Raw genomic sequence first — 26,725 nt, 5'->3', positions numbered from 1 at the left:
AGCACAATTATATAATCAATATTAAAAAAGGAAAACAAAAATAAGTAACAAGCAACATTGCTAAGGAAATAACAATTGTTAAAAAATGGAAGGACTGACATTCTTTGTTCCCTTCCGAGCAACAAATATTTAAAATTATAAAATTTTAAAATTGCTCAATGTAAAAACAGTTTCATTCCATTATTGCATTGCCTTGAATTCCAAGGACAATCTCTTTCAACTGTGCCTTGAAACTATAAAAGGCTAAATTTGACAAAAAAATTACACGTGTCCTTATCTATCAAACATCTGGTGTTCTGAGACACTGAGCTTTACAGCAAAGCATTTTACAGGAAAAGGAGAATATTATTCATTTACTTTAAAATGGCACTCAGGAAAACAATGGGTTTAACAACTGTTTAAGACCAAGTCAGTGGTGGACAAACCTTCCAAGGAGATAAAACATATTGGCTCTTGCAGTGTCAAAGCCTATTCAACCTGATGAATCAACCTGATCAGATTATGGAGTTCCACTCTTCTTTCTTTTATGTTGTAACAGTTATCCTTTTCCATAAATACATTAACCAACAATATAACAATAGATTCACAGAATCCTAGAAGGGTTTGCATTGGAAGGGATCTTAAAGTTCATCTTGTTCCAACTGTGCTGCAATGGGCAGGGACACCTTCCATTAGATCTGGTTGCTCCAATTTGTATCCAACCTGGTCTTGAACATTTTCAGGATGGATTATCCACAGCTTCTCTGGGCAATGTGTTCCAGAATGTGTTTCAGTCCCTTAACATCCTTATAGGAAATAATTTCTTCCTCATAACTATTCTAATTCTCTCTTTTATTTTTCCACTCCCCTGACAGGGAAAGAAACATGTGGACTGTTTCTACAGCAGGTAAGATTCTAGAGTTTTCTACATTATAAAAAAAATTCATATTGCTGAAGGCACATGGGTTTAGACTTGTAGTCATCAGTCAACTTTACACAGTCTTCTACACACATTAACAACAGCTCCCACAACACCCTGGAAAAAGATTTCACACTTTTTCAAACTCAGTGAAACTGAATTAAAGAGTGTGGCCCAATTTGATATGCTTTATGGCTACCTTGGAGGACAGAAGGTGATGTAGCATTTATTTGGAGTTTTTTATGAGCTTTACTACACAAATAAAAACTACATGTTTCATCAAGGCAGATGTTGAAAAATATTTGAAGGTCACTTTAAAGTAATTATTCCTTAAAACATTTCATCTAAGAATTTTGAAACCCTGAGAACCGTTGACAGTCTTTTTCAATATGTCTTGGAATATAGAGCAGAATTTGAGATTACAAGATATATATTAATATTTCACTAAAGTCAGAAACCAAAAAAATACAAGACATGATAAAGCATTCAGCTCATGATCAAGATTTTTTTGGACAACAGACTACATCAGGCAAAATTGATTTAATTATTTCCAAGTTTACAGGTTTGGTTTATAAATGGACTTGAGACCTTTTACACTATTTAAATTACAAAGAAGGAGGCAATACAAAGAAAGTAATGTAAAACACACTGCACACCTAGTGCACTCACTTGCTAGTTTTATTTCTGCAAAATAGAATCTGGAAATTACTACAGACCACATTAACAATGACAGGAGTTGTAATTTTACACTCTTCCAAGGAAGTAAAGGTCATACTTGGATCTATTAAAAATTGTCTACTCTGCAACACATGTAAGGTAAATGTTCTGTTCTACTCAGTCTTACAGTGCCTAATCAGTGTCACAGTGGCATGCTGAGCTGTGTTGTGGTTTAATCCTAGTTAGCAGGTAAGGACCAGTTGCTCACTCCCCCCATCTGCCCTCTCAGTGGAGAGAACTGGAAATGAAATGTAAAGCTTGCGGGTTGGGTTAATAACTATTTAATAATGGAAATAAAATAGTATAGTAATACTGAAAATGATGATGATAATAATAAAGATAATAATAGAAATATTAACAATAATAATAAGAATGAGAGACAGTAACCGAACCTGGAAGAAACAAGGGATACACTATACAAGCGCACATCATCACTGACTCATGCCCAGCCCATTCCTGAACAACTATCTGTTCCTTACCAGATGACTCTCCCTTTTTATATACTGGATATGATGTTCTATAGCGTGAAATATCCCTTTGGCCAGTTCGTGCTACCTGTCCTAGCCATGCTTTCTCACAGCTTTTTGTGCAGCTCCTCACTGGCATTGAATGAAATCCTGCAAAGTCTAGGACTTAGGGTGAGGACTATGCAGTAACAGCCAAATCATCAGGGTGTTAACAACATTATTTTCATCCTAAATACAAAACACACAGTGTGGTGTACTAGCTACTATGAAGAAAATTACATTGCACCAGTCAAAACCAGAAGAGTCTGGTTTTGGCAAATTTCAAGAACAAAAATTGAATGAAAAAAAATCACACTAGAGCTATGAAAGCCACCAGGGGTCTTACACATTTGTTCTGCTCTGAACACATGGGAAAAAATATTTCTGATATGTTTTGTTTGGTTTGTGGGGTTTTTACTAATGGGAAGGGACAATTACTGGAAAACTACAAGTAGGCAAGGAACTGGCAATCTACAAGTAGACAAAAAGCAAAATTAGAATACTACATGTTGTAATATATTTTGCTTGCTGGAAAACACAAGCTGAAGAGCTTAAACTATATCAGTATTGGCAGATGGCTATCAGAGGGATTAGCTGTATTTAGCAGACTGAAAATGATCAGGATTGGGCACCTTAGAAGAACAACCAAACAAAAATCTGAAATGTACTTTAAAGCCCAAGAACTAATGTTTGGGGGAAAAAAAATACTTAAAGCACATGCTTCACAATGAAAGATGCTAGACAGCTCTTTTTTCTTTACTTGAAGCATTTTTTCCAATGAAACCTCTGAAGTTCAGTTCTAAGCTTTATTTTCTGGTAGACTTGTTAAACATTTTCTAGGCAATAGATAGTTAAGCCTAGAATGAAGATCAGCTGAGCTTTCTTCTTTTCCACTGTAGATGTTTTCTCACTTTTACTCCTTTTCTTTTCTCCTTTCCTTTCTCCCCTTCCTTCCCCCCTTTGCCCTTCCCTTTCCTTTTCTTCATTACTAATAACTGTAAGCTATGCGCAGGCATAGGATGGACAAGATATGCACCTGCACATATACAGAGAACTTGTCTAGTTCTAGTTCTAGTTTTTTTTAACATCCTTTTTGCTATTTACAGCTATTATCAACTAAAACATTGCACAATCGAAACTACATAATAGAAGAGTAATCCTTCCAATGTCCAAGGATTAAAACCCCATGAACAGCTCCAGTCTAACAATGCATTATTTACTTTAACAAGTACCCAAAGTAGCATTTACCAAAAACTTTATTTTCACTGCTAATATGTCTTGCATCCTGATGCTGATTAGACAATCTCTCTCTAAAGACTGGCATAAGACACAAGAATTCTAAAACAACCCATCAGCAAAGATTTTCTTTTTGTAGTTTCTTTTGAAAAGGGCAAATTGTATTCCAAAAGAATAGCCACAAAGGCATCCAAAGCATTACTTTCCCCCTCCCACCCAAGCCTTCAGAAAGCAACCTTTTTTTTCAGATGTGCTCTAAGTAATAACATCATGTAAATGGTAGCATTAAGTAATCATTCTGTTATTTATACTTATCATACATTAAGCACAGCCTAAAGAGGTTAAAATTTCCAATTTCATCACAGAAAGGAAACTTAGTGACATAAAATAATTTTTACAAGGCTTTTGAGAATGTTAATGTATGGTCAAAAAGTGCAATAAAGGAATTACAGCTACCAGGAAAGTATTTAGTCAAGTCTCTCTGTTTCTATGGATGCATTTGCATAAAAGTATAGATTAAAACAACATTTTATAACCAAATGCTGGTCCAATGTTGGCACAATGTGTCTACTCAGGGAAGTGAAAAGGAAAAACAAGCATCTGACACCCACTAGAATAGATCTAACGATCTATCATCAAACATGGATCCTCTCCCTACCCAAAATTTCTAAATCGGTTTTGCATCACTCCAATTCCATACTTCTAAAACAATGCCAAGGCAGAGGCTCTAAGAGGTCATTATGGATGATTCTAGGTAAGATTTGACTCCTCCTATCCTCTACAGCCTGTCAACACTACTCAAACCCTACTCCAGGCCTTAGAGCTTTCTGGTGGATTCCCTTTGGCAGGATGTCAGGTGCTCTCTGAGCTGTTCTATCACTCCTCTCCTCAGCAAGACAGGGAGGAAGGGTGGGACAGCAAATAAGATGAAAAAATCCTCATGGGTCAGATAAATACAGTTTAATAAAGCAAAGGGTAAAGTTGCATATAGAAGAAAAAAGGAAAAGAAAAGACTTGTGGTCTACTTCCACCAGCAGGTGATGTCCAGTCACTTCCCAGGAAGCAGGACTTGAGTATGTGCAGCATTTGCTCCATAAGACTAACATAATAAATGTGTCCCCTTCCTCCTCCTTTCTCTTAGGTTTTACATCTGAGCAGATGGGATATATCATGGAATATCCTTTGGGTCAGCTTGTGTCAGCTGTCCTGGCCATGTCCCCTCCTAAGACTTTGCTCACCCCCAGCCAGAAAACTCCAGCTACTATAGAAAAGGTCATAATAATATAATATACTGCATTTAGATAATAACATGCATAAAAAGGAAGGCTATGGATACCTTGATCAAAATATGACTAAAAGGCCATGTAACTGATGCATGGTCAGATCCATTCTGCATTTCTCACGTCTCATTATTCATAACAACCTATGTTATTATATTATGAATTACCTTGGCAAGTTTTAGAAGAAGAAGTGACATCTTGAGTAAATTGAACGCTGTAAGGTAAGCACAGTGGTATTGCGACTCAGGAAGACACCATAAACCCTTTCATGACTCAGTGGTTCAGTATGAGTGCACTTAGCTAGAACCTCCGACTGGGATGACTTTTCTACATGACTAAGCACAGAAGAATGATTTGTATTGGTCAGCAAAAACTACAGCTACATCACAATACTTTAAACTACACTTGGCAAGCTAGAGAAGTTGTTCAAGCAATGGAGGCTGACTGAAATGTGTTCTGGGCTTATATTTTGATTACATTCCAATATGCAAGGGTTTCTTTCAGCAAGAGGTTCTTCTCAGGAAACAATTTTTGTTTTTGTATACTCAGCAACAAGACAGTAGCTAATAATAACAGGAGTTATATTTGATGATTTATATTTGCATGAGGTAACTCCAAGAAATGGTCTGATAGGGAGCTGAAAGCAGCATTGGTTTATGACTGAATCAAACATGATGTGGCAGCTTCCAAAGAGGCACGACACACTGACATTGCCTCAGTAGGATATGGTTGCCACAGTCTCTCTTACATTTCTTGGAAAATCCCTGACACTTCCTTAGTTTTAATTATTTGCAAACAAACAGCATGCTTATTCCATGTTTGTCAAATTATATGGACTGTATCAAATTTTAAACTGCAGTCTAATTTTCCTAATTGGAGTTGCAGTACAGTATTATAAACCAGTTCATATCCCAGATTAATTAGGAAAAAATCTTAGAAATGTATTTGTTACACATTGGAAATTTCTAATGAGACAATTTAATATTTTTAAGTGCTATTTGTATATGTACGAGCTCTTCTGAGAAACAGTTTTCTGATCTCTTTCCATAAAATTGTAGGCAGCTGTGAGAACTGGGTCTAAAACACAAGGAATTGGATTCTAAAATTTGACTGCACTGGAATTAGGAGGTGCATGATGATTGCAGAAGTTTATTTAAAAAAAAAAAAACAAAAAACTTGGTACTGTGGTGCAGCTACATTTTATGAAGAAGAAAAGTTTTTTAATATTAGTGGGTTCCAGTCATTACCAGGAATGATCTGGGATCATTCAATGTGTGTAAAGCAACTCTGAAATTTAAAAGAGAAAAGTTGCAAATATTATACTTGTCTCTGTATTATATGCATCTGAAACTATTTAAATGTCAGTTCCTGTTGCTTTTAGTCCTGAAAAATTTTTTTTTTTTGCAATTTATACAGTGAATTTGCTAAAAATAAGTAGGTTTTCTACCAGCCAGACAAGACATTTAGGAAAGCTATGAAAAAGACAGGAAAAAGAAATTAGAAATTGAACAAAATGTACCAAGCATTTTAAAAGATTTCTTGGAGTTTGGGTTTTTTTTTAACCTTAACAAGAGTGTTCACTGAACTTCTACCATAAGGTCATGTTGGTGCTGTTACTGATAAGCAAAGAACATTAATACAAATAAATGTTCTTGATGATAAGTGAACTACAGCCACCCCTTCCTGATATTAGCAAGGGTTTTTTAAAATCTTGTCTCAATTCTTACCATCAAACAATGCAGCCACAGAACCTCCATCTCTGGATGTTACCAGAGGTTTTTTCAATGTGTAGAGTTGTATATGTTTAGGGTTTTCATAGTGCCTTTTTTGCCCCTGCTTTGCAAACAGACATATCTCTCAGTACAATGTGTTCAGGGCACAGCACAGAGCAGAAACTTGTGGTGTTTCTGCTCTGGAGGAAGTACCAGTTTGCTTGCTCATAACCAGTTTCAAATATCTAAATTTGTGAGCCTGCAGAGTGCAGAGGTTGCACCCCACTTGTCACAGTTTGAGTGCTCCTGGACCCACCCCCTCTTTTTTAAGGGGGTTTTCCAAAGCTGTGCTTTGTTAGCCACATTGTTGTGCTGCGGGAACAGACTTGGAGCTAAGCTGCTTCTTGCAGCTGTGTGTGCAGAGATGTGAAACACCTCTGGTGCAAACACAGCCTCTGCCCCAGAACACCTGTCTAGCTGGAGCTACAAGTTCACTTCTGTGTAGCTTCACAACAAATCTGTGTGAAGAAATCTCTCTATGATGTGCAAGTTATCCATCCCATGCTATCCGTCTTCCTCCATACTAAGAACTGTACAAATTTTGGTGTGAAAATGTTGAAAATTTCTGCTTCAATTTGCTCTATTTACCTAAGAGAGAGAGTGTGTAAGAACTCAAAACAGAGGGAGAAAAAAATCACCCTATAATTTCAGCTAAACAATTCATTGAGAAAGATTGTATACACCTCAGGAATTATTTAGAAATAGAAAATGAAAAGGTGAGTGCTTTCCCTGCAGCTGCATCTAAAAAATTCCAGCATGATGTTACTCTTGCTTTTGTTTAGTCACTTTTCCTCAAAAGAAAATGGGGAATTTCTCTGGAACACTGAACACCATCTGCTCATGGATCAAGTTAAGCAAATCTCAGATGACTCATAATAGCTGCCCCAAAGAATCCCGAGCAGCTGTGAAACAAGTCACACCCTTGTACAAATACATTTTGAAATGCCTGAAATCAAATACTACTGCTTCAATGTGAATACAGTTAGACTGATTGTTTTGATTCAGTGTTGCACTCAGCCCCAGTCACCTCACCAGGATGAGAAAATGAACAACCCAAGAAATCTCTTACTGCCCATAAAATTGTGGAGGTTGTTTGATATGAAGAAAAGTGAAAGCTGCATTTGTATTTCATTAATTTAAATTAGTTTATGTTTCATGTAGATTAACTCAGAGATAGGTCCATATGTTTTATTTCATATATAATTCCACACTCAGAAAATAATTATTTTCCTTATATTTAGCACGGAAGTTTCAAGTGAAATGCAAAATGTTTAAAAATGGTTCTCCCAGATTTTATAGAGTGAAAATGTGGCATCAACCCTTTGGCATTATTTAGTTTCCTTTTCATTTCTTTAGTCTATGCAGCAAAAGAAAGAGGAAAAAGAATGAGGGAAAGAGGAGAAGGAGGGGAAAAAAGGTAATGAAAATACAGTTAGACTGTTTTTGTTAAGAAATTTAAGCTCAGAAACAGCAGAATTAGAATTGCCAGAAATTAGGTCAAGGCTTGCCCATTCTTGTTTACATTTGGACAGACTGTCCCAGCAGTTTTTTGAAAGTCAAATCTGCATCTATAGGAATTACTGCTAGAAATTTGATCCTATCGTCTTTACTGACATGTCAGAATTTATTATGAGTAGGACCATACTCACTAATGGAGGTACCCACAGAATAAATACCAACGATAGAAAACATTGGGGAAAATCCAGTCCTCCATGAACAAAGGATGAAGAAATGCCAAGATTTTGTTTTGGAACAGCAAAGAACAGAATCTTCAGAAGATTGTGTCTGAGTCAGTGTGTGCAACAACGGACTTGTCAATAAACCAGACCTATTGCATAATAAAGCAAAAAAACAATTTCCTTGTTGCTCTCTCCTGCTGCTGTTATTGTAAAGCTAAACAGTTGGAAAAAGGGGAAAACGAAAATGTCTAAACAATGCTTTTCTATAATGAGAACCCAAAAGGTCATCTGCTGTTGTTTTAGAACACAGCTTATTGTGTTTCAGTCTTCTCATTATATGATCCTCTGGAAATTTCTCTGAACCATTTAATACCTAGGTATTTAACTTTTTTTTTCTTTGTTTTTTGTCTTTGTCTTTTTCTTTTTTTTTTCCTACTGTGAAAGTTAATACTAAAGAAACACAGTTACCAAAGACGAAGCAGCAAGGACTGAGCATAAGCACTGCATTAATACTGTTGAGACTTCTAAGGCACTGGAATCTGTGGAGTTCCCAGGCAGCTCACTCCAGAAGTCCCAGATTTGCAGCCTTCAGCATTTGACTAGGAAACTAAACTGACAGAAACCTGCTTGAAATCTCTTAGAGCAAGGTTCTTGATAACACTGCAATTTTAAAATTATATAAGGAGTTATGTGTCTGATTTCAGTTAATTATCTTGCTCCTGTTTAAATCTAAGGCTTGCTCCTCATGTGTATGAGTTATTATCAATGGCTTTGAAACTACAATATATTGTTGTGGCTATGTTTTTGGTTTTTTACTATTTAAGACTTGTTCTAGTTTCTCCAATGCCAGAAAATGTTTCCCTAATACTATTTTTTAAGGCAGACACTCTAATCTTACTTTTCCTATGCATTCTCTAAACCAAGGATTTACTTCAAATCTAGCTGAAAAAGAAGACACTTCATGTGCAAACTGTCAAACATAAATGAAGCTCATGTTCACAGTCCTGCCCTTTGGCAAGAAAAATAACATCTGCAAAATATTTTTTTTTCATACTGACAATTAAATGTAATACTAATAACACAAATCAGTCTGCTAAAGCTGCATTCCTCTTAATCATATGCATCTTAGTACAGGTCAGTGAGATACACCTTTATTTACTGTGGCCTTTATATAGGGCAGACAAGAGTTTGCCGTCCCAAGTACAACTCATTGAACTAAATACACTAAAATGTACTTCATGGAACTAAAATCTGAGAACAAAATTGAATGGTTGTAGAACAGCCCTGTGGTGAAATTAAAAAGACAAAAAAAAAAAAAAAAAAACAAAACAAAACAAACAAAAAAACCCCTAACTAATTAAAAAAACCTAAAAAAAAAAAAAAAACAAAAAAAAAAAACACCCAACCAAACAAAAATCCTACTATTTTTTTGCCTCTTTTTTAGAAAGAAAAATCAGATACAAGAAGGTATATATATGGACTCCCTTTGTCAGTATTAATGGAGTAGTCAGAACTAGTGGTCAGTACTAATCCCACTTTTGTTTGTCTTAGCATTTCTCAATTTATTCTGGCATATCAGATGAAGGTTTTTCTAATTTGGTGGAAAACAGATAAACTAAGAATGATTTGGTTTAGCAGCAGTAGTCTGCATTTTAATGATTAAAGATGACAAAGTAGGAGAGATTAAATTACTAGTTACTTGTACAACTTCAAAGAAAATATGAAGCTTCTAAAAGCTATCAATGACAAGAATGCAAGCCTTCATTCTGTAGATGTTCTTTGACACTCCTGTCATAATATTACAGGGGCTACAGAAAAGTTCCTGGAGTTTTTGTTGGGCACAAAAAATCCCTTCATCTGAACCTGTTTGAAGGATCAGGCCTCACAGGCATTAGTGGGTGCAACTTTCACCCATAACAACCTATCTTTTTAACTCTTTACCATGACAGCATGATACCATGATTTATCAGAAATTAACTATCCCATAATGATTGGATTTTATACCATAACAAATATTCTTCTCTATTCATGTTTCAAAATTCCATCAGTCAAAGCAGCCAGAATTTATCTTTCTTTACTGCAGTTTTTAAAAGAACAGTACAGTGATTATGCCTGATTCTGATGTGCTGCAAGAAATATTTGCTAATATATGAAAGACATTCAACCCCCTGCCACTGTCCCCAACAATTTCTCCTCACTGGAAACTTATCTTGCTAATGAGGTATAACTGAAAGGTAGTTAAAGCCATCCCATTTAGAAGTGAGGTATTTTAAAATAATCCTTAAAAGTTGGTAACACATCAGACTACCGGTGTTTCTTTGGAAACGCGGGAAAAGTTTAGAAAATAAAGCACAAGTACAGGATACCAAAAGGTCAAACTTTGTACTTTATTAACTTATTCTGTAGGTTTTTCCCTATATAAATATGTGTGTATATATGAATATGTATGTGCATGCATATGTGTGTATGTATATATATGTATAAGAATGCCTGTAGGGTGGTGCTGTGTCAACATAACTGAAGTAGCTCTGGTTCATCAGAAACATTTATCTTGCAGTAGCAGTAGCCGTAGCTCAGGATGGTTTAATTTACTATGCAGAAAAGGACAGAGTGCAAATGGTGCTGATTAGCAGTGACAACTGAAGGCTTTTTGCCCCCCAGCTTCAGCTGAGTGGTTCATAAAGCACTTGGCTTTGCATACAGAGAGTCAAGCATCATTCTATGCTGATGTGAACTGAGGAGAGGAGGTGGAAAAACTAGGATAATAGGAAAAAGAAGCTGGAGAGAGAAGGCCATGCAGGGAGACACTTCCAAGTCTATGCAGAATATAAAACCAGGCATTAGAGGATGGTAATTCCTCATAGATTTGTCATTCAAACCTCTTCCTCTCAGTATGCCTTTGAGTTCAGTTAAAATCCCTGAATGTTTTTGTGGCAATTCTTAGCTATTTTCTTACCTATTCCTGCCTGTAAAAGTCTGGTGATTCAAATGTTGCTCACGGCTGAATTCAGCACTTTTGAAGTAATATGGAAAATGAGATATGAGACTTAATCCAAATGTTTGGACAGAAACTAGCTCATTCAAGCTAAAATATTCTTGTTACTGGTCCTTGGTATAAAGAAAACAGATTTCCATTTTAGGGAACAGCTAGTAAGCCAGGGATCTGTTTCTGGGATGTGTGCCAGCACTGAGACAGTCATACAACTGGGTGATACCCAAAGCAGCACCCAGTATATTTTTCTGACTGGGTTAAGGGTCAGTGCACCAGACTTACAGACATTCGGTCAGAGAGAAACCATGGCACAAAGTGCCCATGACTCATTGCAAAGGACCTGGTACCAAAGCACATTTTCTATGGAAATTTCTTATCCCAATAATATTAACAATGGCTCTGCCCTGGTTTCAGTTCATTTCTTCTCAGTACATGGTACAAGTGCTGTGTTTTGGATTGGAATAAGAATGGTATTGATAAGACATTAATGTTTTGGGTTTTTGCTAGTCATATATACCCTAAGTCAAGGACCTTTTCTTCCTTGTCTCATGCTCTGTCAGTGAAAAGGTAGGCAGAATAAACTGGAAGGAAACATTGCTGGGACAGGTGACCTGAACTGACCGAAGGGGTATTTCCACACCACACAACTTCATGGCCAGTATATAAAATGATAAGTGCAGTCAATCTGCATTCAGGAAGGGGTGTTTGGCATCAGCCAGCCAAATTGGAGAGACAAATTCACTCTGCATCACTTTAAAGAAAAAAAAATATCATTGTTACGATTTTAATTATTAAGATTGTGATTATTTTCAATTATTATTTTATTTTATTTTCAAATAGTAAGCACTTTTTATCTCAATATACAAGTTTCACTTGAATTCTCTTCCCCATTCAACTGGGATGGAGGAGGAAGAGAGGAGGAGATGAAGCATGGTGTTTCATGTCCAGTTGAGCTTAAAACCATGACAGGCTCATCTGTTCCCTGAGCTGTCCCTATGTGTAAGATTCAGAGAAACTGAAGTGTGAGCAACAAGAAGAGCTGTAATCCTTAACAACAGCAAAAATTTCTTTAGCTTAGTTTCCCTATCCCACAGATGTGGCTCCATAATCACAGATCCAGTGATTTTCCTGCAAAAACACTCTGCTTGGAGCTGGGCTGTAGAGGACATAGAAGTATTTTGTGTTTTTTAGAAGGGAATGTCACTGGAAAATATTTTCCATTATTTCTCATAGATATTTCATTACAACAATGCAAAGAAGATATTGGAGAACATTTAGCTTAACCCTTTTTTTGCTATGAGAAAATCTTGAATCCAAGTAAATAGGTATTTGTACAAATTTAAAGTATTGTAACGGTACATATCTTCTTCTGTACTTTGTTCGCCACATGGTATTTTAAAGAGGAAAATGAATGTGTGACAGTGATCCTTCTGACAAAGGAGATCATTCCTCCCTTGGTCAAATACAGGATCCTGCTAAAAGAGAGACAATTCTAGAAATTTGAGAGATTAACAGAGGGAAAAGAGCAAGCAGAAGACAGCCAAGACACAGAGAGAATCACAGAATTAATTAGGCTGAAAAATAACTCTGTGATCATTGAGCCCAACCTATGACGAAACATCACATCAACTAGACTACGGCACTAAGTGCCACACCCAGCCTTTCCTTTAACATCTCCAAATGACTCCACTATGTCCCTGGACACCCCATGCCAACATCTAGTCACTCTTTCTGTGAAGAACCTCCCCTGGTGCAGATTGAAACTATGACCTCTCATCCTATCACTGGTTGTCTGGGAGACTAGGCTGATTCCCACCTGGCTACAACCTCTTTTCAGGGAGTTGTAGAGAGTGATAAGGCCTCTGCTGAGACTCATTTTCTCCAGACTCAGCCTATCTTCACAGGACTTGTGCTCCAGACCTTTCCCTAGTTCCATTGCCCTTCTCTGGACACACCCAAGCACCTCAGTGTCCTTCCTAAATTGAGGGGTCCAAAACTGAACCTAGCACTCAAGGTGTGGCCTCACCCAGTACAGGAGGACAGTCACTGCTCTGGTCCTACCGTCCACACATTTCTCACCCAGGCCAGGATGCTGTTGGCCTTTTGGGCCACCTGGCCACAACTTGTTCATGTTCAGCCAGCTATTGACAAGCACCACCAGGCACGTTTTTTTGCTGGGCATGGTCCAGTCACTCAATTCCCAGCCCGTAGCTCTGAATGGGGTTATTGTAGCCAAAGTGCAGGACCCAGCACTTGGCCTTGTTGAACCTCATGCCATTGGTGTTGGCCCACCAACCCAGCCTCTCCAGTTCCCTCTGCAGAGTTTTCCTACCCTCCAGCAGATCAACAGTCCCATGCAACTCGGTATCATTCACGTATTTGCTAACAATAGACTCAATCCTCTCATAAAGATCATCAATGAAGATAATTAAAAGGGACTGGGCCAACACTGATCCCCAAGAGAACAAAAACCCTCCTACTTTCGTGGGAGCTGGAAACTAGAGGAAATTATAGAGTTGGTTGCAATTAAAAAAAAAAAAAAAAAAAGGTAGGATACAGCATGACAAAAATCATGCTTGAAATACAGCATTTGCAAAGATTCAGTGGGCAGAGAGATATTTGCTTATAAACTTTTAAATCTTTGTTCTATCAAGTGTAATAATTTCTAATTTTTTCATTTTTTTATTTTTATTCATTTTTCATGTTTTAGCTTATACTATAATAAATGAAGTCCTTTGGCCTTCTGATGTGAACTTAATATCAAGAAAGTCTAGTCAAACTCAAAGCTTAAAGCAGCAACAAGAGTAGTTCCTGAGCTTATAAAAGCATGCTACTGTAGGTAAGAGATTTAAAATACCCAAGCAGTTAAAAGATCAAGCTCACCTTTCAGAAGAATTTTTTTTTATTAAATAAAGAAAAGCTTATGAAAAGATAAGTTTACTGCAAGACAAAATTCAACTTAAAATCAAATTCCAAAGCTTACTGCGGTTCCCAAACTCTAGAAAGTCCAGCATTTGCTGCATTCTTGGCATATACAGCTAGACCTGTATATGTACAAAGACACAGTTCACCTAATATGGTGAAAAACATAAGGAGGCAAATTCAAACTGTAGATATTGACAAAGAGATGTATAGTGCAATGGAGAGGTAAGAAAAAAGAGAAATATGAATAAATACATAAAATCTAGCTCTCTCCAGTTTCATCCTGGTCACTTGTCACTCTCTAGCACTTACAGAACAAAGATGCAAATAAAAGAGCTAAAATAGAAACCTTTGTCAGTAAAGTAGCTTTCTAATTTCTCATCTAGCCCTGAAAAATTCAGTGCTGTTGAAAGTTCATGAACCACACCCATTTGTAAGCTTTGACCTAAGTCATCTGTTTCTGAGATCAGAAGCCAGATTTGTTTTATGACAAGGACCAGCTTTTGTTCACAAACACGAGTTTAAAGGTTAATTATGCTACACTCACTGGACTTGGGTACACTCTTGTACCCAAGAGATGGCCAGAACTCTAAAAGATGTTATAAAAAAAACCCTGTACTACCTCAAAATTGTCCACAATCAGCATATTTTCTAGTCTTATTCAAAGAGACTTGAACCTTTGCAGCTGAGCAATAGGGGAATCACCAAAGGGAGGAGTAAAAGAGCCCTTCTGTTCAGTTAGATCTTTCACTTATCGCTGAACTCTAACCTTAAAAAACCAAAATGCTGCTTGGCATTTATACAGACAAATTTACCAGTATTAAAAAAAAAAAAATGATGCCAAAGAGAGAACTGTTCATACCATATACAAACACTGCTAATTATTAAAGTAATCAACAATATACTACTGGTTTATACTGCGACATGGGAGTCACAGTATAAAATACAAGCATTTTTGTGTAGAATTTGTCATATCTGGAGGGAAACTCTATCCTAATACTTTATTTGAAGCATAAAAAAACAACACAAACTTATTCAGTGCAAGTATAAGATGAACTTCTCTAAACACAGCTATACTATTGGCTATCAATTGTGTTGATGGCATACTGGTTAGTAACAAAACAGTTGATCAGACACCACAATAATGCAAAAATGGCTTGCCTGAAGGAGTGATCACTTAGGAGAGAGTTAGGATGACAGGCTTCACTATTTCTGTTACTTTTACCAGCACACTACCATTCTCAAACCGTTTCTGAGGCTGATTCTGAAGTCAGTATGCAATGAGTTTGGATTTGGAGATCTCCTTGTCACTTTTTCCACTACTGCATTCTAGCTTGGAGAAAACAAACCAAGTGCTGTAGTTCAATCTGTTCCCTCTCTACTTTCTGTCTTTCAAAGTCGTCTTGTATAAATAAGAACAAGCCTTACAGTGCTCTTCAGGAATTAGCATTGATGCTATTTATGAAAATTCTTGCAGATATCTCTTAGAGTGTTCACATTGACTGAGATAGAATAAGCTGCACATTCACTAAGCTTGGGATGATTTCTGGTGTTTTCCTACTGTAATAGAATGCTGGAAGAGTTTTATATTTAATTTGGGCAATGGGTTAGACTGAGTAATTTTCCTCTACTTAATAATGGTATCAGAATTGTAAGGTTTTTCCTTGTTTTTCAAAGAATGGGACACGGACATTGAAAGAAAACAACTGGAAAATTGTTTCACTACATAATGACACCACCAATTCACACTTTGGCTGCAGCTGGAGAACTTGATTATGTTACATGTATTTCTTGTGTTTACTATGCAGAAAGAAGCATTTTACCATAAAGAAAAAGACATGTTCTGTGAAGAAATATAGATGTGTATGGCATGGTATACACCTATGGAGCACACCCTGATATAACATGAACATCAGGAATGGTTTGTTGTTGTGGACCACAGTTATATTTCTGAATTGAGTTGGTGTCTATGAATGTCAGACTAAACTTCAGCCAACATGGTCATAGAACTTGTGGTACCCAATGTAACTCATTTACATCAAAATCAGGTATTCCTGCTTACCATGCACAGTACAGATTCACACACAGATATGTATACAAATAATATTTATAAGGCCACATGTGTGTTTATATATATATACACTTGCAAATACTTAAACATCAGTATGAAATTCAAGTATCTACTTTTCACAGGAATTCCCTTGGTGTAACAAAAACCACAACACTAAATTTTGTTCTCTTATAATGGAATGATGGACACTGTATCTTCCTCTTTTATTAAAGATGGATTAATATTCTCCTGCTGTGGGTCTACCCTGAAAGCAATGTCATATGAAGTTTTCATGAAAAGAATTTGTACATTCGTTTTAAAAAGTTGTATGTTTATTCTTTTCTGCACATGAAGCATCTAATTGTGACACAAAATCAGTAAGTATATAATCCTTATATCCTAGAAGAGCTATCATCACAGATTAAGTTCACCAGAAAAGAAGCCAGAAGAAAAAAAAAAGGTAGGAAAGAGCAAAAATATTTATCTATGTATCTCCACTTAAATGCATCTGGTTCTATGAAGATATACGGTTTTAATTATGACAGTTTCTACGCTTATATATGAAGCATAGAAGAAAATTAAGTAAAAAACAAAATAGACAGTACAATGCCTAGTTCATACTTTTTTAAGGGAACACTTACAGATCACTGTAGACAAGTCCATAAATCTGTGCTGTGCTGTGATGGTAGATTCCTCTCAGGATAATTAGAAGCAGGATAACAACAAAAGCTGGAAGCCCCCAACTCAAAAGGAAGTACAGCAGATAGCGCCTCTCAGTGTGTTCATCATTCATCACAAGGACATACCAGAAATTAACTGCCTGAAGAATAAAGCACAAAAACAATCAGTAGACTTGCTGGTTATAAACTATGCCAAAAACTGAATCACTCTGAAGGTCACAATGCAGCGTATTTCTGCCCTGGTGCAGGTGTATGTATAAACACTATTCAACAAAAATACTTTGTACTCACTTTTTCTCCTTAAGTAATGAAAAGACATTATAAAAACAGTACATTTATTTATATAACTATTTTGAATTAGACTAACATAGAGAAAGAGACACCCTGTTTAGTAGAGAACACTGCTTTTGAGATGTAAAAATAGCTTTTTGGTGCAAAAGTCACTTTTTTTCTCTAGATATTCATACCTTCACATAGAAGACTGGCATATAGTATTTCTAAATCTGTATTTAATATTTTTATGTTATTGTTCAGCTGTATGTATCCTGTAGGAAGCACACTAAGCTCCTTTGTTTCTTCTGTGATCCTGTTCTGGGCTCAGCAGTACAATACAGACAATGGAGCAAGTCCAGCAATGGTTCATGAGAATGACTAAGGGATGGAAAACTTCTCCCATGAGGGGAGGCTGAGGGAGCTGTGGCTGTTCAGCCTGGAAAGAGGATGCTCAGGAGGATCATATCCATATGCATAAACATCTGATAGGAGTCAGTGACAAAGAAGGAGACACTCTCCTCAGTGATGCCCAGTGGTGGGGCAAGAGGCAGTGGGTCCAAATTAACATACAAGAAGCTCCATCTGCATTCAAGAAAAAGCTTTCTTACTGTGAAGGTGGTCAAACACTGGGCCAAGATGCCCAGAGAGGTTGTGGAGTATGTGTCCTTAGATAATCAAAACCAAACTGACCACGGTCCTAGGCAACCTGCCCTAGCTCTTTGAGGTAGGGTGTTGCACTAGACAGCCTCAACATACCCCTAAAACAACAATGGTTCTATGATTCTGTGTAATATATGCATAACAGTTTGAGAAAAAACTGCAAATGAATGAATACAGGCATCTCTAAAACAGTCTGTGTTTTCTTATGATCAATTAATCATCAAACAGCATAATGTGGTTTAAAACCTTATATGAATCAAAACAGTGGAATAGCTTGAAAGAACTGGTAGTATAAGTAAGGAAACCTTTCAAGTAAAACAAAATACTTAACATATTGCTTGGATATTTGAATTTTCTTCAAGATGTTCATAGTAGAAACACTGTCAAGTGTAAGCATTTTTTAAAGCACATCTACACACTGCTGTCTAATAAACAACTAAGCTATCCATAATAAATTTTTCTTTGAAAAATTTTTCTTCACTTACTCCACTTCAAAAATGTTATACCAACGACAGGTCCGCATTCTATATCTTGATTTCTGGCCTTTTATATGAGGTGCATAAGTGCTTAATTGTCTTTTTCTGCATATAAGATATCTAATTCAAGCTCGTGCCTTTAAGCATGTCTTGTCAGTCAATGGAGACAGGACAGGCATCTTCAGACACTCATTAATCCTAACCCAAGCATAATAATCTCTCTCTGTGGTCTACATAAGGGTTTCATATAATAATGTTGATTTACATGCTTCATTTTCAGGTATCTATTGTAAGCATAAGTAAAAAAATTCATATACTGTGACAAGACAATGCAACATGATTATTTTATTGAGGGAAATTTTGCACATTTCCCTCAGCAAGGGCTTGTCTACCCATTTGTTCAGGAACACTTAATTTTCACATTCAAATGCTTAATTAGTTGTTTCTGGATTCCTTATGTAGGTCATTAGTTACGTTATTAGGTCTCCTTATTAGGTCTATTAGGTACCTATCTTTCAGATTTTTTTCTGTGATTTATATGGTATGAATATGCAATACTTTCTCTCATTGAGAATAAAGCACATTGCATGGTAGCAAATTGTTTAAAGAAGTTTAGTAACTGTTTTAAATGCCTTTTTTAGAGAATGAGATTTCATCGCTATCTCCAGTATATATAATTATATTAATTATATAAGAACTATTTTGTCTTTTTTGGTTTTTGTTTGGTGATTAGTGCTATATGAACAAAGGCCAAGTTTATTTTCCTTAAAAGATCACAGGCAAATCCCACCATATAATTGCAACTATCCTATGTGGATTCAAAGAACAGAGAAAAACTATTCATTCCACTGATGGACATGCAGAGGAGGAAAATACTAAACAGATGAAAACTGTATTTGGACAAAAAATTCCACATCTTGTGGAAAGATTTGCTTGTTCTGTTCACTTTTTTGTGGGACTGAAAACTAATTCAAAATTCTATTTGTTACTTCACATCAATAAACACACTTCAATTACATGCCCTTATAGTGCTGGCTAGGCTGTGCCTCACTGAAAGCACTTCCAGACAGCAAAATCCTTAAACTATATATGCCATTGCACTCAGGGATTGTTGTTTCTACTAATTCTGACAATCTGGTGAACACTGTTCTCAGTCACCCAACTAAAATTGCTTTCTATGAAATCATACCTTATGTCCTTGTTCTGTGTCTGGTTAGCCATATTTAGTTATCTCACCTCATTGATCACAGCATAACACTTAACACCACAGCTGCTGTAAAGGTGTAAGTGAGGTTGCATTGCCCATATTTTCTGCACAGTCACATTTGTATTTTGATAATTACTAGTTCTTATATTCAACCCCTTTTGACGCCTCAAAATGTAATCAATTAAATAATACAGGAACTAATTTTAGCAAATCCTTTCCTGTTGCCATGCTGCAACAATTACCAGTTCAACAGAAGAATAAAATGTACAGTCCATTTTCCAGCTGCTTAGGTGGAAGAACAAATGGGCAAGTTATGATTTGTTCTAATATAGAATGCAAAATAATTGTTTATACACATAACACTCTAATGAGACAATATGAACTTTAGTGAAGGGTTTTTTTCTTTTAAAATGAAGCAGTTAATTGAAATTACATTCTCAAACCTGAGACACATTTATTTAATTTTTTTTAATTATTCATTCATTGATCTTTAGTGATAATCACAGAATTTTAGAATTTTTTGTGTTGAAAGGGGCCACCTAGTTCCCCATCTTCCACCGTAAGACATTTTCCACTGGACCAGTGTCCTGTTACCACCCAGAACAGTTTTTGCAATAGCCATGGCTGGGACCCAGAGGTTATCCTGTATCACCTCCCATCACTGCTGGGGGTTGGGAGAAGGAGCTCTTCAGGAAGAAGGGGTTTGTTCTGGGTCAGTGTAATGTGGTCGAGGGAGCAGTTGGGTGGTGGTGCTGCAGTGAGAATCCTTCACCTCCTTCTTGTACCCTCTATCAGTATTGTTGTTGTACCATTTGTTCCCTTATCTCATTGCTGTTTTCAGCACATTGCTCTTATCTCAATCCATGATCTTTGCAGGGCAGAGGGAGGGGGAGGCTGAGAGCAAGAGAGCAGTGCATGGATTCAGTGGGAGCACTAAATTGGAGAATATCAGTCCTAAACGAGGACAACAAAGTTGCTCAAAGTCTGATAGCTGGCAAACAACAGGTGCAAAATAATTTAAATAAAATAATTTCCAATTCTGTAGGAAAACTTATATTTTCCTTCTTTCTTCTTTTTAAAAATAGTTGGAGGTGTCATTTTATAATAATTGTATGCTTTTATATAATTCCTTTTTTGAAGCTGTTAAGCAGGCTACAAATTGTTCTTAAAATAAAAGTCATCAAACTTACTTTAAGATCAGTAAACATCTTACAAGTCTGACACAAATTTATAGAAAATTTATAGTGCCTCTAAATTAATGTAGAAGAAAGATTCAGGTATGGGTGACAGCAAGTTCATTACTTTCATTCTGGTTTGCTTGTTGAATTGACACTTCCACTGTTCATTTAATTTACTCTAGCAATAGCTCAGGAAAGCACAAAGAATCCTATTTTTCCATAATTTTACTCTGTGTCAGAATTGGCAACTGAAAATTACAGATTTTTTTTTTACCTGAATAGACAGCTTTTAATTTTTTTTCCTGTTACTTACTTTTTGCAACATGTTAGAAAATATTAAAAGAAGAAACTTATTTTCCTTGTCATGATGAAAGACACTCTTAGTGTGTGTTCTTAAGATAAATGCATTTGAAAATACAGGTTTATGCTGTTCAGCTGTACAAAGGGTCACTTGTCAGGGTGAAGACCTCTGGATGTCTGACATTAATATAAGGCAAAAATTTCAGGCCCATAAAGAGCCATTTGCACCTTGCTTACTCCTTTACTTCTGCAGTTAAGAAATACTCATCTTTTTAAAAATTGGGTAATGCTATCAACTTTCTGTGACTTCTCCCTATAAAAAGCAAGAAACAAGACCATACAATAAAAAGGGGAGAGGAACAAACACACAAGCAAGAATGATTTGATGGAATCTTTGACCTGATGCTGAAGGTGATCCCTGAGATCCTTTCCATTCTTACATTTCAGTCAATATATGAATAGTAGTTACATCTGTAGCAGAAATACTGATATTGAATATGTCTACAAATATGAGAAGCTAAAAAGAGAACAAGAATTAAAACATGAAGCTATACATTAATTGTTTTGTAAAGAGCATTGACATAGGACAAAATGTTAAGCATAATTACTATACCTAGCACTTTGCAGAAGATAGAAAAGTTACAAAACAAAGAAATGTAAGGAAGTTATCCTGGAGTCTTGTTGCATCCCAGAGTTTGGGTTTAGATTAGGGTTTTTAATTTATGTTAAAATAAGTCAAGTTCTGTAATCCCGCATTTCCCCCGTGTTGTTTCGCCCCCCGCGGTTTCTGCCCCTATGCTGCCTGTTGCCGGATCCTTACCCCTGTGCCGCTCCTGTAACCACCCTGCCGTCTGGCCCTGGGAAACCCCGTGCTGGCCGCCCCGAGCGACACGGTCCCACTCAGCCCGCAGCTCGGTGCCCGCCCCTGCGGGGTTCTCTGGTTGGTCGCGGTTGCTGGTGTCACCGCCATGGCAGCCGCCCCTATTGGCAGGCAGGCCGTGGATCCTCTCGCCCCGCCCCTCCATAAAGCCCTATCCCGCCGGCAGTCAGACGCCATTTTCTCCCATGCGAGTGCCGGGAGCGGTCGCGTCTTTCCATCGAACCGCGCCGCGTGACCAATAAACCGTTCCTGCTAAGCACGGAGTAAATGGACAAATTCCTTCCTCTTTGCCGGATCCCTAGCACACGGTAACAGAGGCTGGCCAGCCCACACACCTGAGACATGGAGCCGTGTCTGGGAACCCGCAGCAGCAAACCCCGGCAGCACGTGGAAGCTACGCCACAGCCGGGCTCCCAAGAGCCGCGTGCAGCCGGGGAGAGCGAAAACCCACACCGCAGAGTCTAGAAAGTGAAGATCTTTGATCTAGACCTCAGAAATAAATCTGTGAATGTCCAACTGTACTGTTAAATCTGTGTTTTCTTTAGAGTTTTGTTGCCTGGAAATGATGCTCCACCACCTTTTGATCACTTAAAATTGCCTGGATTTTTTGAATGTTTCAATTTCACATACCTACATGGTGCTTGTACTTGATTATCACATTCACCCATTTCTGTATCCTCTGACCAAGGCAGCCACTTGCAGATTTGTATGACATAAGTCAATGATCAAACATATGCACTATGCTATGCAGCCTCATAAAGGGCAGAGTGACTGCACAAAGGACACAGAATCTTTTCCTGTATTTTGTTCGTTTCCAGACATATGTATTTAAGTCCCATTTAAGTAAAAAATACATTATTAATTCTGCTTTTCAAATCAAGTCATGTATATAAAGTATACTATGCTGAGAAATACAAACATTAATTTCCCAGACTTTTAAGTCTGCTGTTCAAACAGCAGTAGCATCCAGACTTCCCAAATCAATCTGGTTTCCCCTTGGATCCACAAGCTTTTCTAGAATTGTCAGCAATTCAAGCACAGAGATGTACTCAGCACTCCTTCCTGTACACTGATATAGCTTACTCACTCCATAATGAGATATATAAATACAAAACCTATTCCCAGTCAAGAGAAGCAAACTGTAGCTGAGGACTGGGTTGATCTATATTTCAGATTATTTCTTTCCTTTTGGGTCTTTGAAAGTTCAGGAATTATTCTCAGCTGAAGACCTGCACCTACAATAAGAAGAATCATCTTCAGTCTGAGTTTTAGTCCTGGCAGCTCATCACACAGCAGGCTGATGGATTCCCTGTTAAGCACTTTTGTCCTGTCAGATTTCCATGAAGAGCCTTCATGTTTAACACAAGCCTGAGGCTCCATATAAATGCAATGTATTATGCAAGTTCTTAGGATTTGACCTAAGTCTACTCAAAAGTAATTAACACTGGATTTAAACTACAGACATAAAAATCACCAACTGTTAACAGTCAATTTTTTGACTGCCAATATAATTTTTGCAACTTAATGCAATGTAAAACACAGAATGAGATACTATCAAACATTGAGCTGCCAAAGCTTGAGGCATCCCAGTAAAAAAGAAAAATGTTACTTTGTCCAAATTAGCAAATGGTGAAGAGCTCTGAAGCAATTTAGGAATAAAGTGAATGAACAACTGTGAAGAATATAATTTACAGTTAACAAAGTAATTTACATTAGTTAACCTACAAAAGCATCATTTGTCAAGCAAACAAGTTTCTCTATTGAGGCCATCTACATGTAGTTTGCTAAGGCTTATGAGCGCAGCTGAACTGTTGGAGAGGCCGCTAGGGTTCTCAATGAATATGAGCCTGACATATCCTAAGAAAATGCTATATATCACATGAATATTACTGGGAGAGAAAGTTGCATTTGGATGCAGCCTAATTTGCAATTCTTGGTATGGTCTGACAGCCTGCATATTGGAGGATTTGTATGGTAAGATATGGAGCTGCATATACAAAGCTGTATGCTATAATAAATGTGCTTGGGACAAATCCTCTTAAAATAACAGAAAAATAAATCACTTAGCTCAAATAACTAGTGCTAAATATACATTTCTAAATGAGGGCATAATAATGTATTTTTTCTAATAACCCCACAGCGTGTTACTTTGACTAACTTACAACTAGCAATTTTCCATAACTAATTTGATTGCTCATAGAGTTCCATATTAGTTCAATTGGTTTTTCCACCATTTACTGTTCTATAATATATCAAATGAGCAACAGAGCTGTGAGTAGTCTGGAGTAGTAGACTGATGAGGAATGGCTGAGGGAGCTGAGGTGCTCAGCCTGGACAAAAGGATGGGGGGACATGGTTTAGTTGTGGATTTGGCAGTAGTGAGTTAACTGTTGAACTTGATGATCCTAGAGGGCTTTAATGCAAACTTGTGAAAGTATGTTTGTCATGTTATACAAGTTTCATGACTAAAACGCCATTGACTCAACAAATTACAGTGTAGTTTACATTTACACTTCACCTGTAAGAGACTGCTTCAAAGGACCAAATAAGAGATGTTTAGAAAAACTGTTAAGAAAAATTATTCTTCCTTGTTCTGAGACAATTCTTCATTGTTCTGAAGATGAATAGTTGTAATGGAAATGAGTGGAAAAAGTATTTATAGTGTTTGTATATTTACCCTTGGAATTGTATCACTGTATGTTTAATAAAAGTTATCTAAAGTTTTGGCTTTTTGTAGCATTGAATTTCAGTGCTCTGTATCTCTCATATATAGACATACAGATATATATATATATGCACTAAAATATAATAGAAATATAGTCTAATAATCAGTTACTTTTATACGTGTTTTGGGGAAAATGATAAAATTACTAAGAAACCAACCTGAATAAGCATCCAGCTGAACTGGCAGAGGTAAAGGTAATGGGTAACAGATGCAAGGGCAAAGCAGCTTTCCTCTGAGATATGCTGGCTCATGTAAGCAGAGGCCAGAAATGAAATCTGTTGGAGGAAAAAAGAATACATGCATATTGGAATTAAACAGAATTAATTTAATATTAACAATAAGGGTAAAAAAAAATAGTTTGGAAGTAAAACATATACTAAATTACTATTTCAGAGACTCAGGAAAGATATCTTGGACATTTAATATTCACCCAAAAGAAGTTATCCTTAAACACTGTCAACCCCTAAAGCACTTGAATTTGTTGAAGCCTTAGTTGACAAGATGTGGTCTTATACCTAGATGTATTTTTGGCTGGAATAGAAAAGAATATTGATACTGCACTGATGTTCTTGTTGTTGCTAGATAATGTTTATCTGAAGTCTAGGACTTTTTAATTTCTCATGCTCTGCCAGCTAGCAAGTGCTGTACCACTCTTAATTTTTTTTTTTTTTTTCTTTTTACAAATCTGACACCTGAGACTCTGCTATGGGAAACCAAGGGTCAAGCTTGAAAATGAGGAAGCACACCTGAGAGGGAGGCTATGTGTGGGCAAAGGGTCAAGAGAGGCACCCATGGGCCATCTGGAGCTGCCTGCTGTAAAGGGACCCCAGTCCCAGCAGTGACAGTCTCGGGTGGTTCATGTGTAACTTCTTAAGCGGTGTGAGAATGTTCAGGCAGTGGCCTGTTCACACACTGCACCCTTACATAACAAGACTACAGAGAGCTTAAATAATTATTGTTTAAATTGTTCCCATGCAACATTATACACAGGTTTTGCAACTGGGGTGCAGATTTTCTTCTATAAGTCTAAGAGAGATGTTATCTTCTGATTTGAATAAATCCAGATATTTTACCAAGTAAACAAACAAACTCGAGGCATTTACTGTCTTCAGGCTGTCAGAATATAATACCTCAGCCCCTAATATAGCAATACTGGACAAAAGGGAGGAAGCAACTAATCCTTTGTCTAATACTATACCAGGATATCACATTTACGAGGCAGTTACAATTTGGGGTTTTTTTCCATAGATATGCCAAATGTCAAAGGACTATATGTTGGCTGGATAAGTAGCCAATGCATTGTCAAAGAACAAAGGTATTCCAAGTCTGACCGCAATGAATGCAGCTAGACAATTTCAACATAGCATTTTAAATTAAAACACAACTCAGAAACCTTATGCTCTGTCTTCTGTACATTTCTTTAGAGAAGAAATGGCTCTACAAGCAAAATTCATAGAAGAGTTAAAGTGTTCACATAAAGAAAGGTTCTACTCATCCACTGTCCTGAACATTTTCTCTTTGCCTGACAAAAAGTACTACTTTTTTGACCAAGAGCCCATTGACTTGTTAGTAATGGAAATTAATGGGCTCTGGAGACAGATTTTATGTACATAAAATCAGGAGATGGGATAGGTAAGAAAGTTAAAGTAAATTAAGTGATTTGGGATACATGTGGACAATGTATTTGCAGCAAAATACTTACATGGCACTGAGTAACCCTTACACAGTCTCTTTATCATAAAAGTACCCTTATAAGCATAATGTTACCTCATCATGAAATTGAAGAATAACAATGAGCAACTGGGGAACAAGTCAACTAAAAATAATTATGAAAAGCATTTCAAAATCTAAAGAAAAAATTGCACGTTCAATATTTTATGTGGTATTTATCAGTTTCTGTTGGGAACTGGCATCTAATCATAGCCACATAACCATTCAGTTATTAAGAGGTTAACACACAGATTAATGAAGACTGGTCTTTGCCAAATTCTAACATTGCTGAAAGAAATCCCATCATCTGGAGTGGGTTACACACAATTGAAATATGTGTGCATGTTAGCCACCCATGGGGGATAAACAAGAAGTGTTTGTGGAAACAACCCCACGGCACCAGCTCTCTCAAACACTACCAGTAGTAATTTGTCTAAGACTTGAGCAAATGCTTCTACTGACAACAAGCTTCTGAGTGGAAATGCTTTATAGGGGATGCAAACACAAGAGCAGACTGATGAAGTCCTAGAAATACATTTTTAAACCCTTTTGGACTGAATGTTGGCTTGAAAGCATTTTGCATT

General features: G+C 36.9%; 1 protein-coding gene across 1 annotated transcript in view; it reads right to left on the bottom strand.

The window, feature by feature from the left end:
• The window catches only part of ADGRV1 (adhesion G protein-coupled receptor V1), a 255,023-nt gene that overhangs the window by 46,042 nt on the left and 182,256 nt on the right, over window positions 1-26,725 (bottom strand). The window contains exons 85-86 of the mRNA XM_054003522.1: window positions 24,590-24,706; window positions 16,694-16,872 (exon numbers count right to left, since the gene is read on the bottom strand). Of these exons, the coding sequence (XP_053859497.1) occupies window positions 16,694-16,872; window positions 24,590-24,706 (296 nt within the window). The remainder of the gene's footprint in view (window positions 1-16,693; window positions 16,873-24,589; window positions 24,707-26,725) is intronic.

Source organism: Vidua macroura, chromosome Z (assembly GCF_024509145.1).
Source record: "Vidua macroura isolate BioBank_ID:100142 chromosome Z, ASM2450914v1, whole genome shotgun sequence".
NCBI classification, from domain to species: Eukaryota; Metazoa; Chordata; class Aves; order Passeriformes; family Viduidae; genus Vidua; species Vidua macroura.
The sequence above is the reverse complement of the archived record's forward strand: the minus strand, read 5'-3'. Positions and strand labels throughout refer to the sequence as shown.